A 23,916-nucleotide genomic window follows, 5' to 3' on the forward strand; every position below is an offset into this window, starting at 1 on the left:
GCTGCTCTGAGACAAGCATGGGGACTGGTCTTGATAAATCAATCATATTTGTATTTTCACTAAATCTCAGTTTGGGTATTGGTTAGCCTACAATTAGGGTGTGGAAATGTTAGGATTATTTTACTCTTCACTAGCAGTCACTTAGTAGCCTAGGCCTACTCCCGACTGGTCACATTGTACAGCGCCATAGTTTTCCTCACGGAAAACCTGAGGCCTACATACAGTTGAAGTCGGAAGTTTACATACACTTAGGTTGGAGTCATTAAAACTCGTTTTTCAACCACTCCACAAATTTCTTGTTAACAAACTATAGTTTTGGCAAGTCGGTTAGGACATCTACTTTGTGCATGACACAAGTCATTTTCCAACAATTGTTTACAGACAGATTATTTCACTTATAATTCACTGTATCACAATTCCAGTGGGTCAGAAGTTTACATACACAAAGTTGACTGTGCCTTTAAACAGCTTGGAAAATTCCAGAAAATAATGTCATGGCTTTAGAAGCTTCTGATAGGCTAATTGACATCATTTGAGTCAATTGGAGGTGTACCTGTGGATGTATTTCAAGGCCTACCTTCAAACTCAGTGCCTCTTTGCTTGACATCATGGGAAAATCCCCCAAAAATCAACCAAGACCTCAGATAAAAAATTGTAGACCTCCACAAGTCTGGTTCATCCTTGGGAGCAATTTCCAAACACCTGAAGGTACCACATTCATCTGTACAAACAATAGTATGCAAGTATAAACACCATGGGACCACGCAGCCGTCATACCGCTCAGGAAGGAGACACGTTCTGTCTCCTAGAGATGAACGTACTTTGGTGCAAAAGTGCAAATAATTCCCAGAACAACAGCAAAGGACCTTGTGAAGATGCTGAAGGAAACAGGTACAAAATTATATATATCCACAGTAAAACGAGTCCTATATCGACATAACCTGAAAGGCCGCTCAGCGAGGAAGAAGCCACTGCTCCAAAACCGCCATAAAAAAGCCAGACTACGGTTTGCAATTGCACATGGGGACAGAGATCGTACTTTTTGGAGAAATGTCCTCTGGTCTGATGAAACAAAAATAGAACTGTTTGGCCATAATGACCATCGTTATGTTTGGAGGAAAAAGGGCGAGGGCTTGCAAGCCGAAGAACACCATCCCAACCGTGAAGCACGGGGGTGGCAGCATCATGCTGTGGGGGTGCATTGCTGCAGGAGGGACTGGTGCACTTCACAAAATAGATGGCATCATGAGGAAGGAAAATTATGTGGATATATTGAAGCAACATCTCAAGAGATCAGTCAGGAAGTTAAAGATTGGTTGCAAATGGGTCTTCCATATGGACAATGACCCCAAGCATACTTCAAAAGTTGTGGCAAAATGGCTTAAGAACAACAAAGTCAAGGTACAGTGGGGAAAAAAAGTATTTAGTCAGCCACCAATTGTGCAAGTTCTCCCACTTAAAAAGATGAGAGAGGCCTGTAATTTTCATCATATGTACACGTCAACTATGACAGACAAAATGAGAAAAATAAATCCAGAAAATCACATTGTAGGATTTTTAATGAATTTATTTGCAAATTATGGTGGAAAATAAGTATTTGGTCAATAACAAAAGTTTCTCAATACTTTGTTATATACCCTTTGTTGGCAATGACACAGGTCAAACGTTTTCTGTAAGTCTTCACAAGGTTTTCACACACTGTTGCTGGTATTTTGGCCCATTCCTCCATGCAGATCTACTCTAGAGCAGTGATGTTTTGGGGCTGTCGCTGGGCAACACGGACTTTCAACTCCCTCCAAAGATTTTCTATGGGGGTTGAGATCTGGAGACTGGCTAGGCCACTCCAGGACCTTGAAATGCTTCTTACGAAGCCACTCCTTCGTTGCCCGGGCAGTGTGTTTGGGATCATTGTCATGCTGAAAGACCCAGCCACGTTTCATCTTCAATGCCCTTGCTGATGGAAGGAGGTTTTCACTCAAAATCTCACGATACATGGCCCCATTCATTCTTTCCTTTACACGGATCAGTCGTCCTGGTCCCTTTGCAGAAAAACAGCCCCAAAGCATGATGTTTCCACCCCCATGCTTCACAGTAGGTATGGTGTTCTTTGGATGCAACTCAGCATTATTTGACCTCCAAACACGACGAGTTGAGTTTTTACCAAAAAGTTATATTTTGGTTTCATCTGACCATATGACATTCTCCCAATCCTATTCTGGATCATCCAAATGCACTCTAGCAAACTTCAGACGGGCCTGGACATGTACTGGCTTAAGCAGGGGGACACGCCTGGCACTGCAGGATTTGAGTCCCTGGCGGCGTAGTGTGTTACTGATGGTAGGCTTTGTTACTTTGGTCCAAGCTCTCTGCAGGTCATTCACTAGGTCCCCCCGTGTGGTTCTGGGATTTTTGGTGCAGGTCTACAATTTTGTTTCTGGTGTCCTTTGACAGCTCTTTGGTCTTGGCCATAGTGGAGTTTGGAGTGTGACTGTTTGAGGTTGTGGACAGGTGTCTTTTATACTGATAACAAGTTCAAACAGGTGCCATTAATACAGGTAACGAGTGGAGGACAGAGGAGCCTCTTAAAGAAGAAGTTACAGGTCTGTGAGAGCCAGAAATCTTGCTTGTTTGTAGGTGACCAAATACTTATTTTCCACCATAATTTGCAAATAAATTCATTAAAAATCCTACAATGTGATCTTCTGGATATTTTTTTCTCAATTTGTCTGTCATAGTTGACGTGTACCTATGATGAAAATTACAGGCCTCTCTCATATTTTTAAGTGGGAAAACTTGCACAATTGGTGGCTGACTAAATACTTTTTTCCCCCACTGTATTGGAGTGGCCATCACAAAGCCCTGACCTCAATCCTATAGCAAATGTGTGGGCAGAACTGAAAAAGCATGTGCGAGCAAGGAGGCCTACAAACCTGACTCAGTTACACCAGCTCTGTCAGGAGGAATGGGCCAAAATTCACCTAACTTATTGTGGGAAGCTTGTGAAAGGCTACCCGAAACGTTTGACCGAAGTTAAATAATTTAAAGGCAATGCTACCAAATACTAATTGAGTGTATGTAAACTTCTGACCCACTGGGAATGTGATTAAATAAATAAAAGTTGAAATAAATCATTCTCTCTACTATAATTCTGACATTTCACATTCTTAAAATAAAGTGGTGATCCTAACTGACCTAAGAAAGGGAATATCTACTAGGATTAAATGTCAGGAATTGTGAAAAACGTTTAAATGTATTTGGCTAAGGTGTATGTAAACTTCCGAAATCAATTGTAGGCTACTTTAAAATTCATTTGAGTTTTTCTTAGAATAAAAACACCATAATATTAATCAATTTAATTAAGCTACATTTCTAACAGTATAAACAGCACAACATATACTGTAAATGATGACCAAACAAATACTATAATAATTTAAAAAATAAATTATAATCAATCCCGTATAGTCTGTTCTAACAAAAACAAGTTTTAAAGTCACTAGTACAGCCAATATTAAAAACATTCAAATGCATTTGTGAATTCAATCGCTTTAGCTGATATGTTGCGGTTTATTCATTGTTTAATTATTCAAGGCTCCCTTTGAAATTTTGTTTTATAACTAAAATGCTTGACTGTATTTAAAGACATGGATGACGTGTATGCTTTATGTAGGCCTATAAAGTAGGTATTTATGCCAATAAGTAAGTTACGCTAAAACAGCAACAGTAAACAGGAATCTTAGGCCTACAGCTCCATGTCATTTCAATAACTTAGCTTCTCAAAGTTGCCCTCTGGTGGTCAAACTAGCATTAATGGCAACAATGGCTGACAGATAATTAACGTGCCATAGAATTCTGCGGCACCCCACAAGCTGTGCTGCAGTATGACACAACTTTAAAAGGAAGAACCACTGTACCATCGCCAGGCATAATGGGACCCATGTCATCCAAAAAGTTATACACTGCTCAAAAAAATAAAGGGAACACTAAAATAACACATCCTAGATCTGAATGAATGAAATAATCTTATTAAATACTTTGTTCTTTACATAGTTGAATGTGCTGACAACAAAATCACACAAAAATTATCAATGGAAATCAAATTTATCAACCCATGGAGGTCTGGATTTGGAGTCAAAATGAAAGTGGAAAACCACACTACAGGCTGATCCAACTTTGATGTAATGTCCTTAAAACAAGTCAAAATGAGGCTCAGTAGTGTGGGTGGCCTCCACGTGCCTGTATGACCTCCCTACAATGCCTGGGCATGCTCCTGATGAGGTGGCGGATGGTCTCCTGAGGGATCTCCTCCCAGACCTGGACTAAAGCATCCGCCAACTCCTGGACAGTCTGTGGTGCAACGTGGCGTTGGTGGATGGAGCAAGACATGATGTCCCAGATGTGCTCAATTGGATTCAGGTCTGGGGAACGGGCGGGCCAGTCCATAGCATCAATGCCTTCCTCTTGCAGGAACTGCTGACACACTTCAGCCACATGAGGTCTAGCATTATCTTGCATTAGGAGGAACCCAGGGCCAACCGCACCAGCATATGGTCTCACAAGGGGTCTGAGGATCTCATCTCAGTACCTAATGGCAGTCAGGCTACCTCTGGCGAGCACATGGAGGGCTGGGCGGCCCCCCAAAGAAATGCCACCCCACACCATGACTGACCCACCGCCAAACCGGTCATGCTGGAGGATGTTGCAGGCAGCAGAACGTTCTCCACAGCGTTTCCAGACTCTGTCACGTCTGTCACGTGCTCAGTGTGAACCTGCTTTGATCTGTGAAGAGCACAGGGCGCCAGTGGCGAATTTGCCAATCTTGGTGTTCTCTGGCAAATGCCAAATGTCCTGCACGGTGTTGGGCTGTAAGTACAACCCCCACACCACCCTCATGGAGTCTGTTTCTGACCGTTTGAGCAGACACATGCACATTTGTGGCCTGCTGGAGGTCATTTTGCAGGGCTCTGGCAGTGCTCCTCCTGCTCCTCCTTGCACAAAGGCGGAGGTAGCAGTCCTGCTGCTGGGTTGTTGCCTTCCTACGGCCTCCTCCACGTCTCCTGATGTACTGGCCTGTCTCCTGGTAGCGCCTCCATGCTCTGGACACTACGCTGACAGACACAGCAAACCTTCTTGCCACAGCTCGCATTGATGTGCCATCCTGGATGAGCTGCACTACCTGAGCCACTTGTGTGGGTTGTAGACTCCGTCTCATGCTACCACTAGAGTGAAAGCACCGCCAGCATTCAAAAGTGACCAAAACATCAGCCAGGAAGCATAGGAACTGAGAAGTGGTCTGTGGTCACCACTTGCAAAACCAGTCCTTTATTGGGGGTGTCTTGCTAATTGCCTATAATTTCCACCTGTTGTCTATTCCATTTGCACAACAGCATGTGAAATGTATTGTCAATCAGTGTTGCTTCCTAAGTGGACAGTTTGATTTCACAGAAGTGTGAAGTGTTCCCTTTATTTTTTTGAGCAGTGTACTTTTTACTCATCTGTCCATAGAACATTCTTCCAAGAGTCTTGATGATCATCCAGGTGCTTCCATGTGCTTTTTGGCAAACTTGAGTCAACTATTTGGACGTGGTTGGTCCCATTATGTCTGGCAAAAACCAAACACTGTATTCCACAGTAAGAACCTCATACCAACAGTCAAGCATGGTGGTGTTAGTGTGATGGTTTGGGGATACTTTGCTGCGTCAGGACCTGTATGACTTGCCTTAATAGAAGGAACCATGATTTCTGTTCTGTATCAGAGAATTCTACAGGAGAATGTCAGGCCATCGGTCTGTGAGTTGAAGCGCAGCTGGGTCATGCAGCAAGACTATGATCCAAAACACACAATCCGGTCTACATGAAAATGGTTAAAAAGCAACACATTTTGATGTTTTGGAATTGCCTACTCAAAGTCCAGACCACATCCCAATTGAGGTACAGGTACACCTCCAATTGACTCAAATGATGTCAATTAGCCTATCAGGAGCTTCTAAAGCCATTACATCATTTTCTGGAATTTTCCAAGCTGTTTAAAGGCACCGTCAACTTAGTGTATGTAAACTTCTTACCCACTGGAATTGTGATACAGTGAATTATAAGTGAAATAATCTGTCTGTAAACAATTGTTGGAAAAATGACTTGTGTCATGCACAAAGTAGATGTCCTAACCGACTTGCCAAAACTATAATTTGTTAACAAGACATTTGTGGAGTGGTTGAAAAACGAGTTTTAATGACTCCAACCTAAGTGTATGTCAACTTCCGACTTCAACTGCGGGTCCAAAATATGTTGGGTTTATGAGACTACTATATAACCTTCCTGTTGCCCAGATTCGGACTAATAACAATATCTCCTCTCAGTTTAAGCTCTCTCGTGGGACCAGAGAGGGATGCCCCCTTTCACCACTCCTTTTTGCCCTGGCCATTGAACCCTTAGCGGAAGCTATTAGGTCTCAGCCAGCTATCCATGGTATTCATGAACGGGAACATGCTATTTCCCTATACGCGGTAGAAACGTTGAATGAATTCAGGCTACAAAGTCAACATGACAAAAAATATAATTATGTCACTCAATAAGGCTGTGACACACAATCCAATCTTAAATCAACCCTTTTCCTGGAGATCTCAAATAATGACTTATTTAGGACTGCAAATTCCCACAGAAATGGCTAACACCTATAAGATAAATGATGTGCCATTACTTAAAACGGCTGGGGAAGAACTAGATAGGTGGCGTGATCTACCAATTTAACTAATTGGACATGTTAATTGCATCAAAATTAAAATTTTGCCTACAGTTGTATATCTGTTCCAAACTCTACCCATACCTCTGCCTAAATCATTTTTCAGACAAATGAACTCTCTGATTTGTTAATTCTTATGGACAGGGAAGCCCCCCAGGGTTAAACTCATGACTTTGTCCAGACTATATTCAAAGGGTGGTCTTTCTCGGCCCGATTTGAGGATTTACTACTGGGCATTGCAACTGAAGGCCATATTGGTGTGGCAGGACACCAGTTCTGTACCACTGTCTTGGAGGCAAATAAAATAAAATAATCTTAATTCATTGTCACTGGCAATCGTGCCTTACGTATCACCACCCAAAGCATTTAGTAGCTCCGTAAATAATCTCTTTATAAAACATTCCTCTAATATATTGACAGAAGTTGACAAGCTGACTGCAGGATTTAGATGAGTATGTAATTGAACTCCATTTAATGAAAATCCTATGTTACCAAAAGCCTTAAGCGATGGTATCACTCTTTTCTGGTTCAACAAAGGTATAAGGTCATTTGGTCAATTATATGAGGATGGGGGCATGCTCTCTTTCAAATATTGGCCACTAGGTTCCAACTTCCCCACTCTCACTTTTTCAAGTATTTACAGGTCAGACTTCCCAAGAGGGAGGTAGAACACAACCTTTGACCTCACCTGCAGCTGACAAACTATAGCAGGATAGAGTGGGGGGTGAAAGGCTTTATTTCATGCATATACTCTGGTCTACATATACTCTGGTCTACAGACCTTGATAGGAAAGTATGTCCTGGATGTATGTTCTAAATAGCAAGATGACCTTGGCCTCATTATTGAAGAAGAGATGTGGGAGAAACTTTTCTTAAATGCCCAACAGATATCTTTCAGCACTAGGCATAAAATGGTGCAGTTTAATTTGCTGCACAAGAGATTAAGATTAATGCAAAATACTCCAAATACTGCCTTCAGTATGAGACAGAGGTGGGTTTATATTGGGAGGTCATATTTCAGATCAAATCTCAAGTGACCTCTTTGACTATTCCAATAATTCCCTTCCTAGTACTTCTGGGATATGTCTTTATTGCCAACTAGAAATCAATATAAAGCCACATATGTTAAATTAGCAATTATAGCTGCTTGTAAATGTATAGCTCTTAATTGGAAGAGTAATTCCCCTCCGAGCAAACAAATGTGGCAAAGGGAGTTGTCTTCTTATATTCCGTGTGAAAAGATAACATACAATATACGGAAGGTTTGGAGGGACTTCATAGACCTTCTAGATTCTGCTGCATAGGATTTGTGTAATTTGGGGAGACTTTGGATGTGGGGCTGATGTTTTCTTTTCTTTCTTTTTTTTTACAAGTTAGGTTGATTTGTGATGAGCAATGAGTGATGTATCTAAAAACCTTATTCATATGTAAATATGAGCTGATCCCAGTGTTTATTTTCATTTTATGTTGATCTATTTGTTTAATTTATTGTTTATTTTTGTATTATTATTATTTTTTAATCACTACAATCTTTGTATGTAGGCCTAGTACTGGGGGAATAGGGCTGGGAGGGGACTGGGGAAGGGATGGGAGGGGAGGGAGCCCTATGTGCCGTTAGGGTAGAAGGGACTCGGGGAGGGGATGGGGATATAGGAATTTGTTGTTCATGTTCTTCTTGTATGTCTATGTATGTGTATATTGAAAAAATAATCATAAACAGAATGTTATATATATATATATATATATATATATATATATATATATATATATATATATATATATATATATTGCCAGGAACGTACAAAACGTTATTAACCAGTTCACATGCTTTTAAAATAACAGTCATGTTCCGGAACAGTATAGACCACTTTCGTTCCCAGTTCTGTATCTGTTCCTAGAAAAATTTTGTTCTTGTAGCTGTCTATTTACCCAAAAAAAAACGATGCTGGCACTAAGACTGCACTCAACGAGCTGTATAGGGCCATAAGCAAACAAGAAAATGCTCATCCAGAGGCGGAGCTCCTAGTGGTCGGTGATTTCAATGCAGGAAAACTGAAATCCGTTTTTACATCATTTCTATCAGCATGTCACCTGTGCAACTAGAGGAATGAACACTCTAGATTACCTTTACTACACACACAGAGATGCATACAAAGCTGTCCCCCTCCCTCCATTTGGCAAATCGGACCATAACTCTATCCTCCTGATTCCTGCTTACAAGCAAAAGGTCAAACAGGAAGTACCAGTGACTCGCTCGATACAGAAGTGGTCCAATGAAGCGGACGCTAAGCTACAGGACTCTTTTGCTAGCACAGACTGAAATATGTTCTGGGATTAATCTGATGGCATTCAGGAGTTTACCACATCAGTCACCGGCTTCATTAATAAGTGCATCAACGACGTTGTCCCCACAGTGACCATACGTACATATCCCAACCAGGACCCATGGATTTTTTGTGTTACTATTTCCTGCCTAGTCACCTTTACCCCTACCCAAATGTAAATACTGTATTACCTCAACTACCTCTCACCCCTGCACATTGACTCTGTACTGGTATTCCTCGTTATTGTTTTATTGTGTTACTATTTTCTTTATTTTGTTTTAGCAATTATTTGTATTTTTAACTCTGACTGTTGAGAATGGGCTCGTAAATAAGCATTTCACTGTAAAGTCTACACCAGTTGTATTCTGTGCATGTGAGCCATTAAATTTGATTGGATTATTTTCCGGTTTTCGGTTCTGTTCCCTGAACCGTTTCCAACACATTCAAATCTTCAACCACTAGTTGCCCATTATGCTTAAAATTCATGTCTCATTAGCATGGTTGCAGATAGCAGAATTAGCAATCGTCATCACACTTCAGGGCCCTTGATACAAGCAAGACGCCAAGAGCCTTAGGGTCAAGCTCGGCAGTGGGTGAAAGTTCAAGTTATTTGAACTTTGAGTGCTGTGGTGATGTCCCAGAAGTGCTGCTTAAAAAACAATGGCTCCCTTGGTGCAATGCCCTTCTTGCACCTGTCATGTGAAACCCCCATTAGATATCTACTTTTATCACATAATACATATGCCTACAGTATGTTTGTTGGATTTAGCAGAATACATCAATGTATCCCATCTCATGGCCATAGCACTTGGGTCAGCGAGGTACAGCCTTATCCTTCATAGAGGATGCTTTGAGATAGGTTGCCGTTCTTGCCGACTGTTTTCAGGTCAGTTGCGGGTTCAAAGGGGGGCGCACCAAGGCTGCCACCCCTGCAGAGTGGGAGAGAGGTGCACCATCAAAGGCTTATCCCTCAGCTGTGCTGCACAATGGGGTACAACGCAGGCTTTTCCATTGGAAAGATGTTTAGGAATGCCTCAGGGCTCTGTGTTAGGACCCGTACTCAAAGCGTTTCACGGGCGATGGAGCGAGTCAGAGTTACGCCAAAATAAAACGGATATAGAGGAAGTAATGAGTGCATCACTCTCCACTCTTCCCCTACTCCCAGCAAAGGAGCTGAGTTTATTATCATATGTTGAGTCTCAAGGGACCACCTCACCTTCCCTTCCCTGTTTGTAATCTTCCCTGGGCTGTTACCATTGTTGAGAACAGGGTATTGTTCATTAGGCATCAAATGGAAGAAAACTGATTGAAACAGGAAGTGGAAAAAGGCAGTACGCTAGTTTTTTCAGTGTATGTAAGTACGGTATTAATAATAATACATGGGACTTTAATTGCCTTTCAAAAAACCCAAACAGTATAAAACCAAACAAGAAAAAGACAATACAATTAATAATAGCTACTTAGCTTAGGCTAAGGCTGAGGAAGGGTGAGCTAAACTGAGGGGAATGCCAGACTGAACAGATGTGTTAATCCTATTAGCGTCTTTTGTCATGAACTGTGATGGCTTAAAATACCTTATTCTCTTCAATTTGACCTTTACCTGCCATATTTCTATGTTCCTCTTAGCATTCCTACTTCACTGTGCCTGACACAAGGAAACTCCCCAGCATACCTGAAAGTGTGAGTATCTTCGGCCTTTACCCTACAGATTCTGGTGTTCTATTTGAAGGACATTTTGAATGTGCTGCTCTTTATTGTTAATTGTTTAGAAAGACATTCACAGCACAATTGGCACCACTGACAATATCCATTTGAGATCATTGATGATATACCAAAATACATTACTCAATCTCATCTGATTTGATATGAAAGAACTCCCAGATTTACCCCTAAGGTGTTTTCATTGTAGATCAAAACCAGAACAAACCACACCAATGTTACTCCACTCTTCAATACCTCATTTGATTTCCCCGAATGGCCCTGGCATCCTTGCATAGTTAGTTTGCCGTTGGGGCAAATCAGAAAGCCCTCGCTAGACCTCTAAGGCTGTGAGCCCTCCCCAGCTACCCATCTCCCCATCTCTGGTGGGCCTTTAGACAGACAGACAGAACGCAGTAAAGGGAGAGCTTACATGTTAGCTTGTCTCTCTACTTTTGATATCCACGGCGTGATGGAGACGTGACGGAGACAAGAAGGGAGCCGGCAGTGCAGTGCCTTTGAACTTGCCTGGTTACCCAGCCACATGACTCTGGCAAAACTCCACACCCACACTAACGTTTATTTTCCATGATGTCTGCATATGATCACATCCCCAATGACTTCTCGAATGTGAACACATTCAAACCGTTCTGATTGGTCCGAGAAACCGATTGGTTAGGCCAGCGCCTGAACACACATGAGTAAAGCGATGTTTTGGAAATAGTAATTGGCTTTGATACTCTGCTTAGTTAGAGACAATCCAATCATTGATGACTATTTTTGTACAACACCCTTCACTTTGATGTCAGCAGAAACAACTTCTATGATGGCAGTCTAAGGCTGAATATATGTAGCGATAGATAGAGCAACAGAATTAAATTCAGTATGAGTCGTCAGGCAACCTTTGAACCCCAGTAAGCAGGGGGAGGAGGAGGAGGCTGTAGTCTTCAGAAGTAATGGTTGTGGAGGATTGGCGAATGACAGATAGATATGCACACACCCCTGCCTTCTAACTCAGCTTATCTCACTTAACGCTCTGGTGGAATGCCTACATATTTTTTCAAGCATCCCAAAATATATAGTTTAAATATAAGGTTTTTTACGCTATTGTATTTAATTGTATTACACTCTGATGATCACAATGAAAAGTCTGAGTTGAAATGGGGGATGCATCTTCCTGTTAGACTCTTCACCTGTTATACCTATGTTATACCAATAAAAGCTATGTAATTGATGTTGATGCCTTGTACTATTCATGCACAGTCATTGGGCCACCCTTGCTTTCACGACTAACCTCTACCCTGTTTTTTTGTTGTTGTTTTTTTGTTGTTGTTTTTTTTTGCAGAGAAACCTAACAGAATATTTTGTAGCTGTAGATGTCAATAACATGCTCCATCTGTACGCTAGTATGCTTTATGAGCGTCGAATCCTCATCTGCTGTAGCAAACTAAGCACTGTAAGTACTGTGGACTCTTCATTCCCTCCTCCTCCTCTTTCTCACTCTTCATCTCTCTCTCTATCTCTCCATGCATATCCACTTATTAACCAAAGTGTCCTTTTTTTACAGGATTGGCTTGGTACTGTTGCAACACCATACAATAATTCACAGCATAAAATGGTTGCACACCCAACTGTAATTATGTATAATATTTTAAGATATTGTTGATGTGTGTGGGGAATCTGGGTGTGTTCCCCTTCAACTGCAGAATCTTTTTACACCCTTTACATTTTCTGTTACATTTTTCTTTCTACCCTCCACCGGTAAAAGCCATAACCCTCTTCACACCTTTTTCTATAGAGAGGACAGTGTAAAGAACTTATAAAAATATCTCCTTACACGTACATTGAAGGAGCCGTCCTTTGTTGTACTGTACCATACAAAGCAAAGTCTTCCATTATGGTTTTAGTAATGGTCCTAACATGGAGTCCTGAGGCATTCCTAAGTCTTCCATTATGTGAAATCCCCGCTACACAATTAAGCCCCTCCCACCCTCTTGCCCCCCTTAAAGTTACTCAAGTCTGATTACCGAAGCCCAGTCTAGGTGCTGTTTTTTTACACATACTGTAGTTTTGATGCTGAATAGAGCTCACAAGCCCAATGGGAAAATACTATTGTTTAGATACTACACCTGAACATGTAGTAGCAAAGATGAAGACATACAGTACCAGTCAAAAGTTTGGACACACCTTCTCATTCCAGGGTTTTTTCTTTATTTTTACTATTTTCAACATTGTAGAATAATAGTGAAGACATCAAAACTATGAAATAACACATACAGTGCCTTGCAAAAGTATTCATCCCCCTTGGCGTTTTTCCTATTTTGTTGCATTACAACCTGTAATTTAAATTGATTTTTATTTGGATTTGTACACAAAATAGTCCAAATTGGTGAAGTGAAATGAAAAAAATAACTTGTTTCAAAAAATTCAAAAAAATTCATAACGGAAAAGTGGTGCATGCATATATATTCACCCCCTTTGCTATGAAGCCCCTAAATAAAATATGGTGCAACCAATTACCTTCAGAAGTCACATAATTAGTTAAATAAAGTCCACCTGTGTGCAATCTAAGTGTCACATAAACTGTCACATGATCTCAGTATATATACACCTGTTCTGAAAGGCCCCAGAGTCTGCAACACCACTAAGCAAGGGGCACCACCAAGCAAGCGGCACCATGAAGACCAAGGAGCTCTCTAAACAGGTCAGGGACAAAGTTGTGGAGAAGTACAGATCAGGGTTGGGTTATAAAAAAAATATCTGAAACTTTGAACATCCATTATTAAAAAATGGAAAGAATATGGTACCACAACAAACCTGCCAAGAGAGGGCCGCCCGCCAAATCTCACGGACCAGGCAAGGAGGGCATTAATCAGAGAGGCAACAAAGAGACCAAAAAAAACCCTGAAGGAGCTGCAAAGCTCCACAGCGGAGATTGGAGTATATGTCCATAGGACCACTTCAAGCCGTACACTCCACAGAGCTGGGCTTTACGGAAGAGTGGCCAGAAAAAAGCCATTGCTTAAAGAAAAAAATAAGCAAACACGTTTGGTGTTCGCCAAAAGGCATGTGGGAGACTCCCCAAACATATGGAAGAAGGTACTCTGGTCAGATGAGACTAAAATTGAGCTTTTTGGCCATCAAGGAAACGCTAAGTCTGGCGCAAACCCAACACCTCTCATCACCCCGAGAACACCATCCCCACAGTGAAGCATGGTGGTGGCAGCATCATGCTGTGGGGATGGTTTGTGGCTGAATAGATATGCAAGCTCAAGTTTTCAGTTTTTTTGTCTTATTTCTAGTTTGATATTTTGCATCTTCAATTTGGTAGGCATGGTGTGTAAATCAAATGATACAAACCCCCCAAAAATCATTTTTAATTCCAGGTTGTAAGGCAACAAAGTAGGGAAAATGCCAAGGGGGGTGAATACTTTCGCGAGCCACTGTATGGGATCATGTAGTAACCAACATTTTTTTTAAACAAATGAAAATATATTTGATATTTGAGGTTCTTCAAGTAGCCACCCTTTGCCTTGATGACAGCTTTGCACACTCTTGGCATTCTCTCAACCAGCTTCACCTGGAATGCTTTTCCAACAATATTGAATGAGTTCCCACATATGCTGAGGACTTGTTGGCTGCTTTTCCTTCACTCTGAAGTCTTACTCATCCCAAACCATCTCAATTGGGTTGAAGTCGGGGGATTGTGAAGGCCAGGTCATCTGATGCAGCACTCCATCACTCTCACAAAATAACTTTTAAGAAGGCACACCTGTTAATTGAAATGCATTCCAGGTGCATTTCATGAAGCTGGTTGAGGGAAAATAGCCCTTACACAGCCTGGAGGTGTGTTGGGTCATTGTCCTGTTGAAAAACAAATGATAGTCCCACTAAGCCCAAACCAGATGGGATTGCGTATCACTGCAGAATGCTGTGGTAGCCATGCTGGTTAAGTGTGCCTTGAATTCTAAATAAATCACAGACAGTGTCACCAGCAAAGCACCCCCACACCATAACACCTCCTCCTCCATGCGTTACGGTGGGAAATACACATGCGTAGATCATCCGTTCACCCACACCGCGTCTCACAAATTTCCACGGCGGTTGGAACCAAAAATCAGACCAAAGGACACATTTCCACCGGTCTAATGTCCATTGCTCGTGTTTCTTGGCCCAAGCAAGTCTCTTCTTATTATTGGTGTCCTTTAGTAGTGGTTTCTTTGCAGCAATTCGACCATGAAGGCCTGATTCACACAGTCTCCTCTGAACAGTTGATGTTGAGATGTGTCTGTTTCTTGAACTCTGTGAAGCATTTATTTGGGCTGCAATTTCTGAGGCTGGTAACTCTAATTAACTTATCCTCTGCAGCAGAGGTAACTCTGGGTCTTCCATTCCTGTGGCGGTCCTCATGAGAGCCAGTTTCATCATAGCTCTTGATGGTTTTTGTGACTGCACTTGAAGAAACTTTCAATGTTCTTGAAATGTCCCGTATTGACTGACCTTCATGTCTTAAAGTAATGATGGACTGTTATTTCTCTTTGCTTATTTGAGCTGTTCTTGCCATAATATGGACTTGGTCTTTTACCAAATAGAGCTACCTTCTGTATACCCCCCACCTTGTCACAACACAACTGATTGTTTCAAACGCATTAAGAAGGAAATAAATTCCACAAATTAACTTTTAAGAAGACACACCTGTTAATTGAAATGCATTCCAGGTGACTATCTCATGAAGCTGGTTGAGAGAATGCCAAGAGTGTGCAAAGCTGTCATCAAGGTAAAAAGGGTGGCTATTTGAAGAATCTCAAATCTCAAATCTATTTTGATTTGTTTAACACTTTTTTGGTTACTACATGATTCCATATGTGTTATTTCATAGTTTTGATGTCTTCACTATTAATCTACAATGTAAAAAATATTTAAAATAAAGAAAAACCCTTGAATGAGTAGGTGTGTCCAAACTTTTGACTGGTAGTGTATGTTAGAGTGGTGTGGTATAAAACTAACTGTACCTTCCATCAAAATGTGGCCATGCTCTTTGAAGAATATGGGAGAACACACTATTTTTTTCCCATATCAGTGGTTATTGAGGAATATAAACAAGGGACACATCTCAAATGTGACCATATTCCCTATATAGTGCACTCTATATAGTGCACTACTTTTGACCAGAGCCATGGGAGAAAAGCAGAAGGTTCCTCTGTTTTATCAAAACAGAGAAACCACACGTCTTCCACCTCCCCTATAAAAGGTATATGATTAATCTAAGTGAAAAATACTTTACCTGACATGGCTGTGGACGGGTATTCCCCAATGGCCCTTTCTCCCCACACCCCATTCGCTATGACGTCCCTCAAACAAACGTTGCCACAACGTTTTCCTCCCCCTGTCTTAGATCAGAGCAACATTCTCAGAATCTCCACCAAGCTGGCCAGTTTGATTGACTATGGAGGGTGAGAGAAAGGAACACATTTTATGTTCACTCCCATGCGTTTTTGACAGCTCTTAATATAGAAAACCACCCACGTCACATGTCTCAGACAAACGCTGTTATTCTGGGGAAGGGCTGTTCTGTTGTTGGTCGGGCAGCACAACGTCACTACTATTGGCACATCTGCTGGCGTTTGACGGCACCGTCTGAATTTGATCAGTCCCATAGGCTGGCAGGCGCTATATTCCTCCTAGCTGACACACAAAAGGGAGCGGGATTTGTCACGCTCGTATTAAGCGTCAGTGACAGGAACTGTCAAAGAAAAAAAAGTTGGGAATAGATGTAATTTTTCTCTTCTTGCTGTAAATTACGTTGCTGGTCTAATTTCCGGTGGTGTAATTTGTTTCATTTCTGGGGTAGCTTTGATGCCATGAGCAATGGCCAATTTACTCTTCGACTTCAACCCATGTGTGCTTGCATGCACTTGACTGTGACTTTGGCTCTGGTTTCCTGGGTAGATGGTTACTGTCATTTTGGGTGGACAAGAAGTTAATTAATAGAGCGTTTTAGTTTGCTGTCTTTTATGAAGGCTTCAGTAATGAAAAGCTACCCACACTACAGCACGCTTGGTCTGGTCTTGTAAAACCAACCACACATGCAAACAGACACAGGCATACTGTACAAACATTATAGTCTTTCTTGTGGGCCTAATGTAGCTTTCCATTTGATCTTCCATCCAAAATATTTTTCAGTTTAGAGTGCATCACAGAGGCAAGAGCAGAGAGAACTATATTACACTTTCTGAATAATCATTACCATCTTATGAATATGAATGTCAAACGTTTAGAATTAGTTTGTTGTCATTAAGTTTGATGAGAGAAGCGTTATTTTGAACTTACTGTGCTATAACCATATTCCTGAAATGAAATGTTAACGGTATTCTCATATGTATCAAGTTGAGAGGTACAGAGCATCTTGCACCCTAGGTGATACTGTGTGCCCTCCCCACTAATGTATTTTTTCTCCAATATGAAAATGCAGGAAATAGTGACTCTGTCAATATAATGTATATTTCAAAATGAAACTGTGAGAAATAGTAATATGCCTTATAATGTTATGTGGTGTTGTGGGTGATTGTCCTGTTTTATGCTCTCTCCCTCGCAGTTAACGGCATGTGTTCATGGGTCGGTGGCCATGATGTACCCCATGTATTGGCAACACGTTTTCATTCCCGTCCTGCCTCAGCACCTCATAGACTACTGCTGGTGAGTAACCACAATGGTCCTATGTAGCTCAGTTGATAGAGCATGGCACTTGCAACACCAAGATAGTGGGTTTGATTCCCGGGACCATGCATACGTAATAAATGTATGGACGCATGACTATAAGTCACTTTGGATAAAAGCGTCTTCTAAATAGCATACACTACATGACCAAAAGTATGTGGACACATGCTCGTCAAAAATCTCATTTTAAAATCATGGGCATTAATATGGAGTTGGTCCCCCCTTTGCTGCTATAACAGCCTTCACTCTTTTGGGAAGGCTTTCCACTAGATGTTGGAACATTGTTGCAGGGACTCGCTTCCATTCAGCCACAAGAGCATTAGTGAGGTCGGGCACTGATGTTGGGCGATTAGGCCTGGCTCGCAGTCCGCGTTCCAATTCATCCCAAAGGTTTTCAATGGGGTTGAGGTCAGGACTCTGTGCAGGCCAGGTAAGTTCTTCCACACCGATCTCGACAAACCATTTCTGTATGGACCTTGCTTTGTGCACGGGGTCATTGTCATGCTGAAACAGGAAAGGGCCTTCCCCAAACTGTTGCCACAAAGTTGGAAGCACAGAATCATCTAGAATGTCATTGTATGCTGTAGCGTTAAGATTTCCCTTCACTGGAACTAAGGGGCCTAGCTCGAACCATGAAAAACAGCCCCAGACCATTATTCCTCCTCCACCAAACTTTACAGTTGGCACTATGCATTGGGGCAGGTAGCGTTCTCCTGGTATCCACCAAACCCAGATTAGTCTGTCGGACTGCCAGATGGTGAAGTGTGATTCATCACTCCAGGAAACGCGTTTCCACTATTCCAGAGTCCAATGGTGGCGAGCTTTACACCAATCCAGACGACGCTTGGCATTGTGCATGGTGATCTTAGGCTTGTGTGCTGCTGCTCAGCCATGGAAACCCATTTAATGAAGCTCCCGACGAACAGTTATTGTGCTGACGTTGCTTCCAGAGGCAGTCTGGAACTTGGTAGTGAGTGTTGCAACCGAGGACAGACAATTTTTACCTGCTACGCGTTTCAGCACTTGGCGATCCCGTTCTGTGAGATGTGTGGCCTTCCACTTTGCGGCTGAGCCGTTGTTGCACCGAGACGTTTCCACTTCACAATAACAGCACTTACAGTTGACAGGGCAGCTCTAGCAGAGCAGAAATTTGACGAACTGACTTGTTGGAAAGGTGGCATCCTATGACGGTGCCACGTTGAAAGTCACTGAGCTCTTCAGTAAGGCCATTCTACTGCCAATGTTTGTCTGGTTCTAATCCCTGAGCCGACTAGGTGAAAAATCTGTCTGTGCCCTTAAGCAAGGCACTTAACCCTAATTGCTCCTGTAAGTCGCTCTGGAAAAGAGCGTCTGCTAAATGACAAAAAAATTAATAATAACTAATCTACTTTTTTTATTTAAAAAATTCAACAACCTTTTTTTTTTCTTTGCATTGCTGGGAATTGCCCATAAGTAAGCATTTCACTGTTTGTCTAAACCTATTGTTTACGAAGCATGTGACAAATACAATTTGATTTGATTTAAATGGCAATGTGAAAAGAAGGAAGGCTGCACAGAATAAAAATATTCAAAAACATGCATCCTGTTTGCAATAATTAATACTGTTTGGGGCAAACACAACACATCACTGAGAACCACTCTTCATATTTTCAAGAATGGTGGTGGCTGCATCATATTATGTGTATGCTTGTAATCGGCTAGGACTAAGGAGTTTTTTTGGGGGATAATAAGAAACGGAATAGAGCTAAGCACAGGCAACATCCAAAAGAAAAACCTGGTTCAGTCTGCTTTCCATCAGACATTGGGAGACAAATTCACCTTTCAGCAGGACAATAACCCTTAAACTGAAAGCCAAATATTCACCATAGTTGCTTATCAAGATGACATTGAATGTTCCTGAGTGGCCTAATCACAGTTTTGACTTAAATTGGCTTGAACTTCTATGGCAAGACTTGAAATTGGCTGTATAGCAATGATCAACAACCAACTTGACAGAGCTTGACATTTTTTAAAAGAATAATGGGCAAATATTGTAAAATCCAGGTGTGCAAAGTTCTTAGAGACTTACCCCAAAAGACTCACAGCTGTAATCACTACCAAAGGTGATTCTAACATTGACTCAGGGGGTTGAATACTTGTAATCAAGATATATTAGTGTTTTTTTGTTTTGACAAATGTAAAAAAAAAAATATATATATATTTCTCTTTGACATTACAGAGTATTTTGTGTAGATCGTTGACAAGAAATGACATTTGAATCCATTTTAATCCCACTTTGTAACACAACAAAATGTGGAAAAGTCAAGGGGGTTGAAAACTTTCTGAAGGCACTGTATTTGCCCAGCCAGCGATCAATTAACCAAATATACAGACAGAGAGTCAGTGAAACAAATTAATTGTCAGACAAGTCACAGGCTTTTGGTCGGGAGTAGGACATGCTACTACGTGAGTGAAGGGCAAAATACACTTGTTACGCTACATAACATGCCAGCAAAATGTTTTGATCAGTGCTAATATATGAGCAAACTAGAATAAAGATTATCATGATTGTAATTGTAACCAAATATCCAAACGGAGATTCAGTGATAACAAAAATAGGACATTGATTGATTTATCAAGATGAGTCCCCCATGCTTGTCTGAAAGCAGCGCAATTGCACTGTCCCAATCAAAACGGTGCTGAAATTATCATCTAGTTTGACCACACAGGGCTATTGCTTTAAAATTAGTATAACGGTTGGATATGACATTGTGACTTCAGTATAAGCAACAATATGATACATGCCTTCAATTGCATTAGCCTACTTTATTACTAATGTTTGTCATTCAGTTGATCATAACTACGTTTTTCTTCTCTCCACGCTTTTCTAAGACAATGGCTGTTTACTCGTCTCCTCACTCCGCCCGCCTCTGCCTTCTCAACACCAGTTTAAATCAATATTCTGTTTTCTAGAAGTCTGGGGGGGTTTCGGGTTCGGGCTCATTGCATTTCTGTAATGTCGGACTGGGCCTGGGCTTTGGGCTTCAGCTCACCGGGCTTGGGTAAGACCAGCCTCAAATTTTCAGGCCCGATGAGAGCTCTACCTTGCATCCAATGCTCGGTCTATAAATTTGATTTAGCTCTGTCTATGAATTTGAGTGTTTACATTTCTCCTGCCCCATACCTTAACTGTTTACCAAGACAGTGGCGGGGTAATGCTTTGTTGTTGTTTGAACTGCAGATTGCCCCGTTAAAATTTTTATTTGACACAGTAACATAAAATACATATGTGTATGCATGAATGTGTCTGAAATAGGGGTGGGATAGTACAATATGACCCTGTTTACAATAATATTGAGTATATCACAATATTTGGACAGTGTCACTTTAAAAAATATATTATTTATAGTGAATCTGGTTCCTTATTCTGGTTCAAAGGCTGAAGGTTTGTGTGTTTTGCGTGTGTGCATGCGTGACGGCGTGTGTTTGTATTTGTCCATGCTTGTGTATGTATAATGGTGAACCCGAGTAAGTGGACCTATCTCAGTCAACAGGAATAATCGCCCCGACCCCTTCACCCATGGTGTACAGTTAACTGAAGGTGTGAAGCACAGCTCTGTTTCAGATGGCTCACATAGAAGCTCCAGGAGTTTTCATTGTTTCAGTGTAGATGTTATCTTCATTTCCTTAGCCCAGTTTCTATTGACGCAACAGTCAGCATTTGAGCTAGCCACACTGTTCTTTTCACAGAAACGTTTTGCACAAACACAGTCCTTACAAAGTTTTGTCCTGAATGTGACCAGTTTATTTTTGGATGCAATGTTCAGACATTCACAGAAGTAGCCACAGCATACCCAATCATCCAAACTGGAAAATGTAGGCCACATTCGTCCTAGCGCTAACTGAGGAAAGATTGACAAGCGGTCATATTTAGAGAACTCTCGGCTGACAGAAACCACAATATGAATTAGCTAATAGTAATTACTATTTATAATTCATCATATCACAGTTGAGCTCAACATTGATCAAAATAATTGAGTAAAGCACTTTCTAGATATAAAAAAATAATCTGAGGATGGGTAGTTTGTGCACGCCGCCATGTTTGTTTTTTCGCTTCAACCAAAGATAATAAGAGGAGACCAGATCAGTTTGGCCTGTTTCCAGTATGCATATTGAAGGGGGTGTGTTGTCTACGATCATTCACTTCCCTTCATTCACTTCCTGAAGTTTACTCGAAAGATAAGTGAACCATTCCTTCAACTCATTATAACATCTTTGGTCTGACAGACGTTTATGTGACACCCAGAATGCATTGTATAATGTCAACAAACATGGCGCAACACATAGCTGGCAAATAGCTTAGCATTAGCTCATTATAATCAGTACAACAAAATACCAAAAAAGTATTTGACACACATCATAGGTGTCCATTACAATCTATGCAATAATTGGAATGCATTATTTCTCACCAGTACTTGAAAACGTGAATAAAACTGTAAATACATTATGCTCCATACATACATACATACATACATACATACATACATACATACATACATACATACATACATACATAAACACATACATAAACACATAAATACATACACTACCGTTCAAAAGTTTGGGGTCACTTAGATATTTCCTTGTTTTCTAAAAGAAAAGCAATTTATTTGTCCATTAAAATAACAAATTCAAATTAATCAGAAATAGTGTAGACATTGTTAATTTTGTAAATGGCTATTGTAGCTGGAAACGGCTGATTCTTTTATGGAATATCTACATAGGCGTACAGAGGACCATTATCAGCAACCATCAGTCCTGTGTTCCAATGGCACGTTGTGTTTGCTAATCCAAGTTTATCATTTTAAAAGGCTAATTGATCATTAGAAAACCCTTTTGCAATTATGTTAGCACAGCTGAAAACTGTTGTGCTGATTAAAGAAACAATAAAACTGGTGCACAACTGAGCAAGAGGACAAATACATTAGTGTCTAGTTTGAGAAACAAACGCCTCACAGGTCCTCAACTGGCAGCTTCATTAAATAGTACCTGCAAAACACCAGTCTCAACGTCAACAGTGAAGAGGCGACTCCGGGATGCTGACCTAGGCAGAGTTGCAAAGAAAAAGCCATATCTCAGACTGGCCAATAAAAGTAAAAGATGGGCAAAACCTTTTCTTTGCAACTTTGCCTAGAAGGTCAGCATCCCGGAGTTGCCTCTTCACTGTTGACGTTGAGACAACAGAAATGGAAACTTACTGAAACATAATTTTTTAGATGCCGAAGAGGCCATTGGGGTCTTGGCGTCTATTTTCTAGGAATCACAAAATTGCCACGATTAAGTTCCCTCCCTCTTTCTGTACTACAGGCAATGGTATCAAACTTTGCTGTAATTCACCTCTCTTGAAACACAGAAACCAACATATACACACATTAGGTATTGAAAAGGAAGGAGAGAGATCTGAGGAATAATATAACTGAGGCTAGGAATGTATTTAATTGAGGGTTACAGACCCACAGAGAGATTTTATGAATGACTGACCTCAGTTAATACCCCTGGCTTCATTAAAATAGCCAAACGACGATCGGCCATTTTAAGTGGAATTTGCATAAACAAAGACTGTATGTTTGGGAAACATAAATATGGAGATATCTAACAACAGCTGATTTTCTCTCTTGTGGTAAGCAGCCAGTGTTAATTAAAGGGGTTGTTCACGACAGGGAGGGGGGTAGAGAGAATGGGTGCAATAAGCTAATTATCGCTCTCTCTTTTTTCCTTCTCTCCTTCTCTTTTCCTTCTCTCGTATATTGCTAATTGTTCCTATATACTCTTCTATCGACTGAGGGTAAAACATGGAGATAGAAGGTAAAAGCACTCCAAAAGGCTTTTAGTTGGGAAATTGGTAAAGGGGACCTCGAAAAAGATGGTAGCCGAGAGCTAATTCGACATCAGCTTTTGAGAAGTTGGCAATGGAGCTTCCAGCTTAGGAAGCGACAGTAAATAATTGGCCATGTGGACGATTAGCATTGGCCAAAACATCAAATCAGATATGTATTTACATTTTCCTATATTCATTTTCCTTTTTTTATGCTTTCCAGTACTTCTTGATCCCTTGAGTTGTTGTGGCTTTTTCCCTGCTTGCTGCTGTATTTTAATTGAATGTCACACTAGGCTGAGGAGATGGAGAAATGGAGAAGAGGACAGTTAATTAAGTGTTTTCGGGTCTGGCTTCATCACCTCCTCACGGGTTGACAGGTTTCTCACATCCCTCCTGCCTATCTCTCTCACATTCTCTTTCCCTCCCTTGCTCGCTTTATCCTTCAGACTGTTACCCAATCAGCCATATCTCTTCTCTGGCAGTATTTGAGTGTCTGAGGGTCCCTTGTCTAGCTTCGCAGGATCAGACATTAGTGTACACACCACACACACACACGGGCACACACATGCACAGACACACAGAGG

General features: G+C 41.1%; 1 protein-coding gene across 2 annotated transcripts in view; it reads left to right on the forward strand.

Annotated features, from left to right (window-relative positions):
- LOC121541407 (DENN domain-containing protein 1A-like) overlaps positions 1 to 23,916 on the forward strand; it is a 242,331-nt gene that overhangs the window by 154,815 nt on the left and 63,600 nt on the right. For both annotated transcript variants that reach the window (XM_041850396.2, XM_045208002.1), the window contains exons 8-10: positions 10,687 to 10,740; positions 12,104 to 12,214; positions 17,354 to 17,454. In XM_041850396.2, the coding sequence (XP_041706330.2) occupies positions 10,687 to 10,740; positions 12,104 to 12,214; positions 17,354 to 17,454 (266 nt within the window). The remainder of the gene's footprint in view (positions 1 to 10,686; positions 10,741 to 12,103; positions 12,215 to 17,353; positions 17,455 to 23,916) is intronic.

Source organism: Coregonus clupeaformis, chromosome 27 (genome assembly GCF_020615455.1).
Source record: "Coregonus clupeaformis isolate EN_2021a chromosome 27, ASM2061545v1, whole genome shotgun sequence".
Classification (NCBI taxonomy): Eukaryota; Metazoa; Chordata; class Actinopteri; order Salmoniformes; family Salmonidae; genus Coregonus; species Coregonus clupeaformis.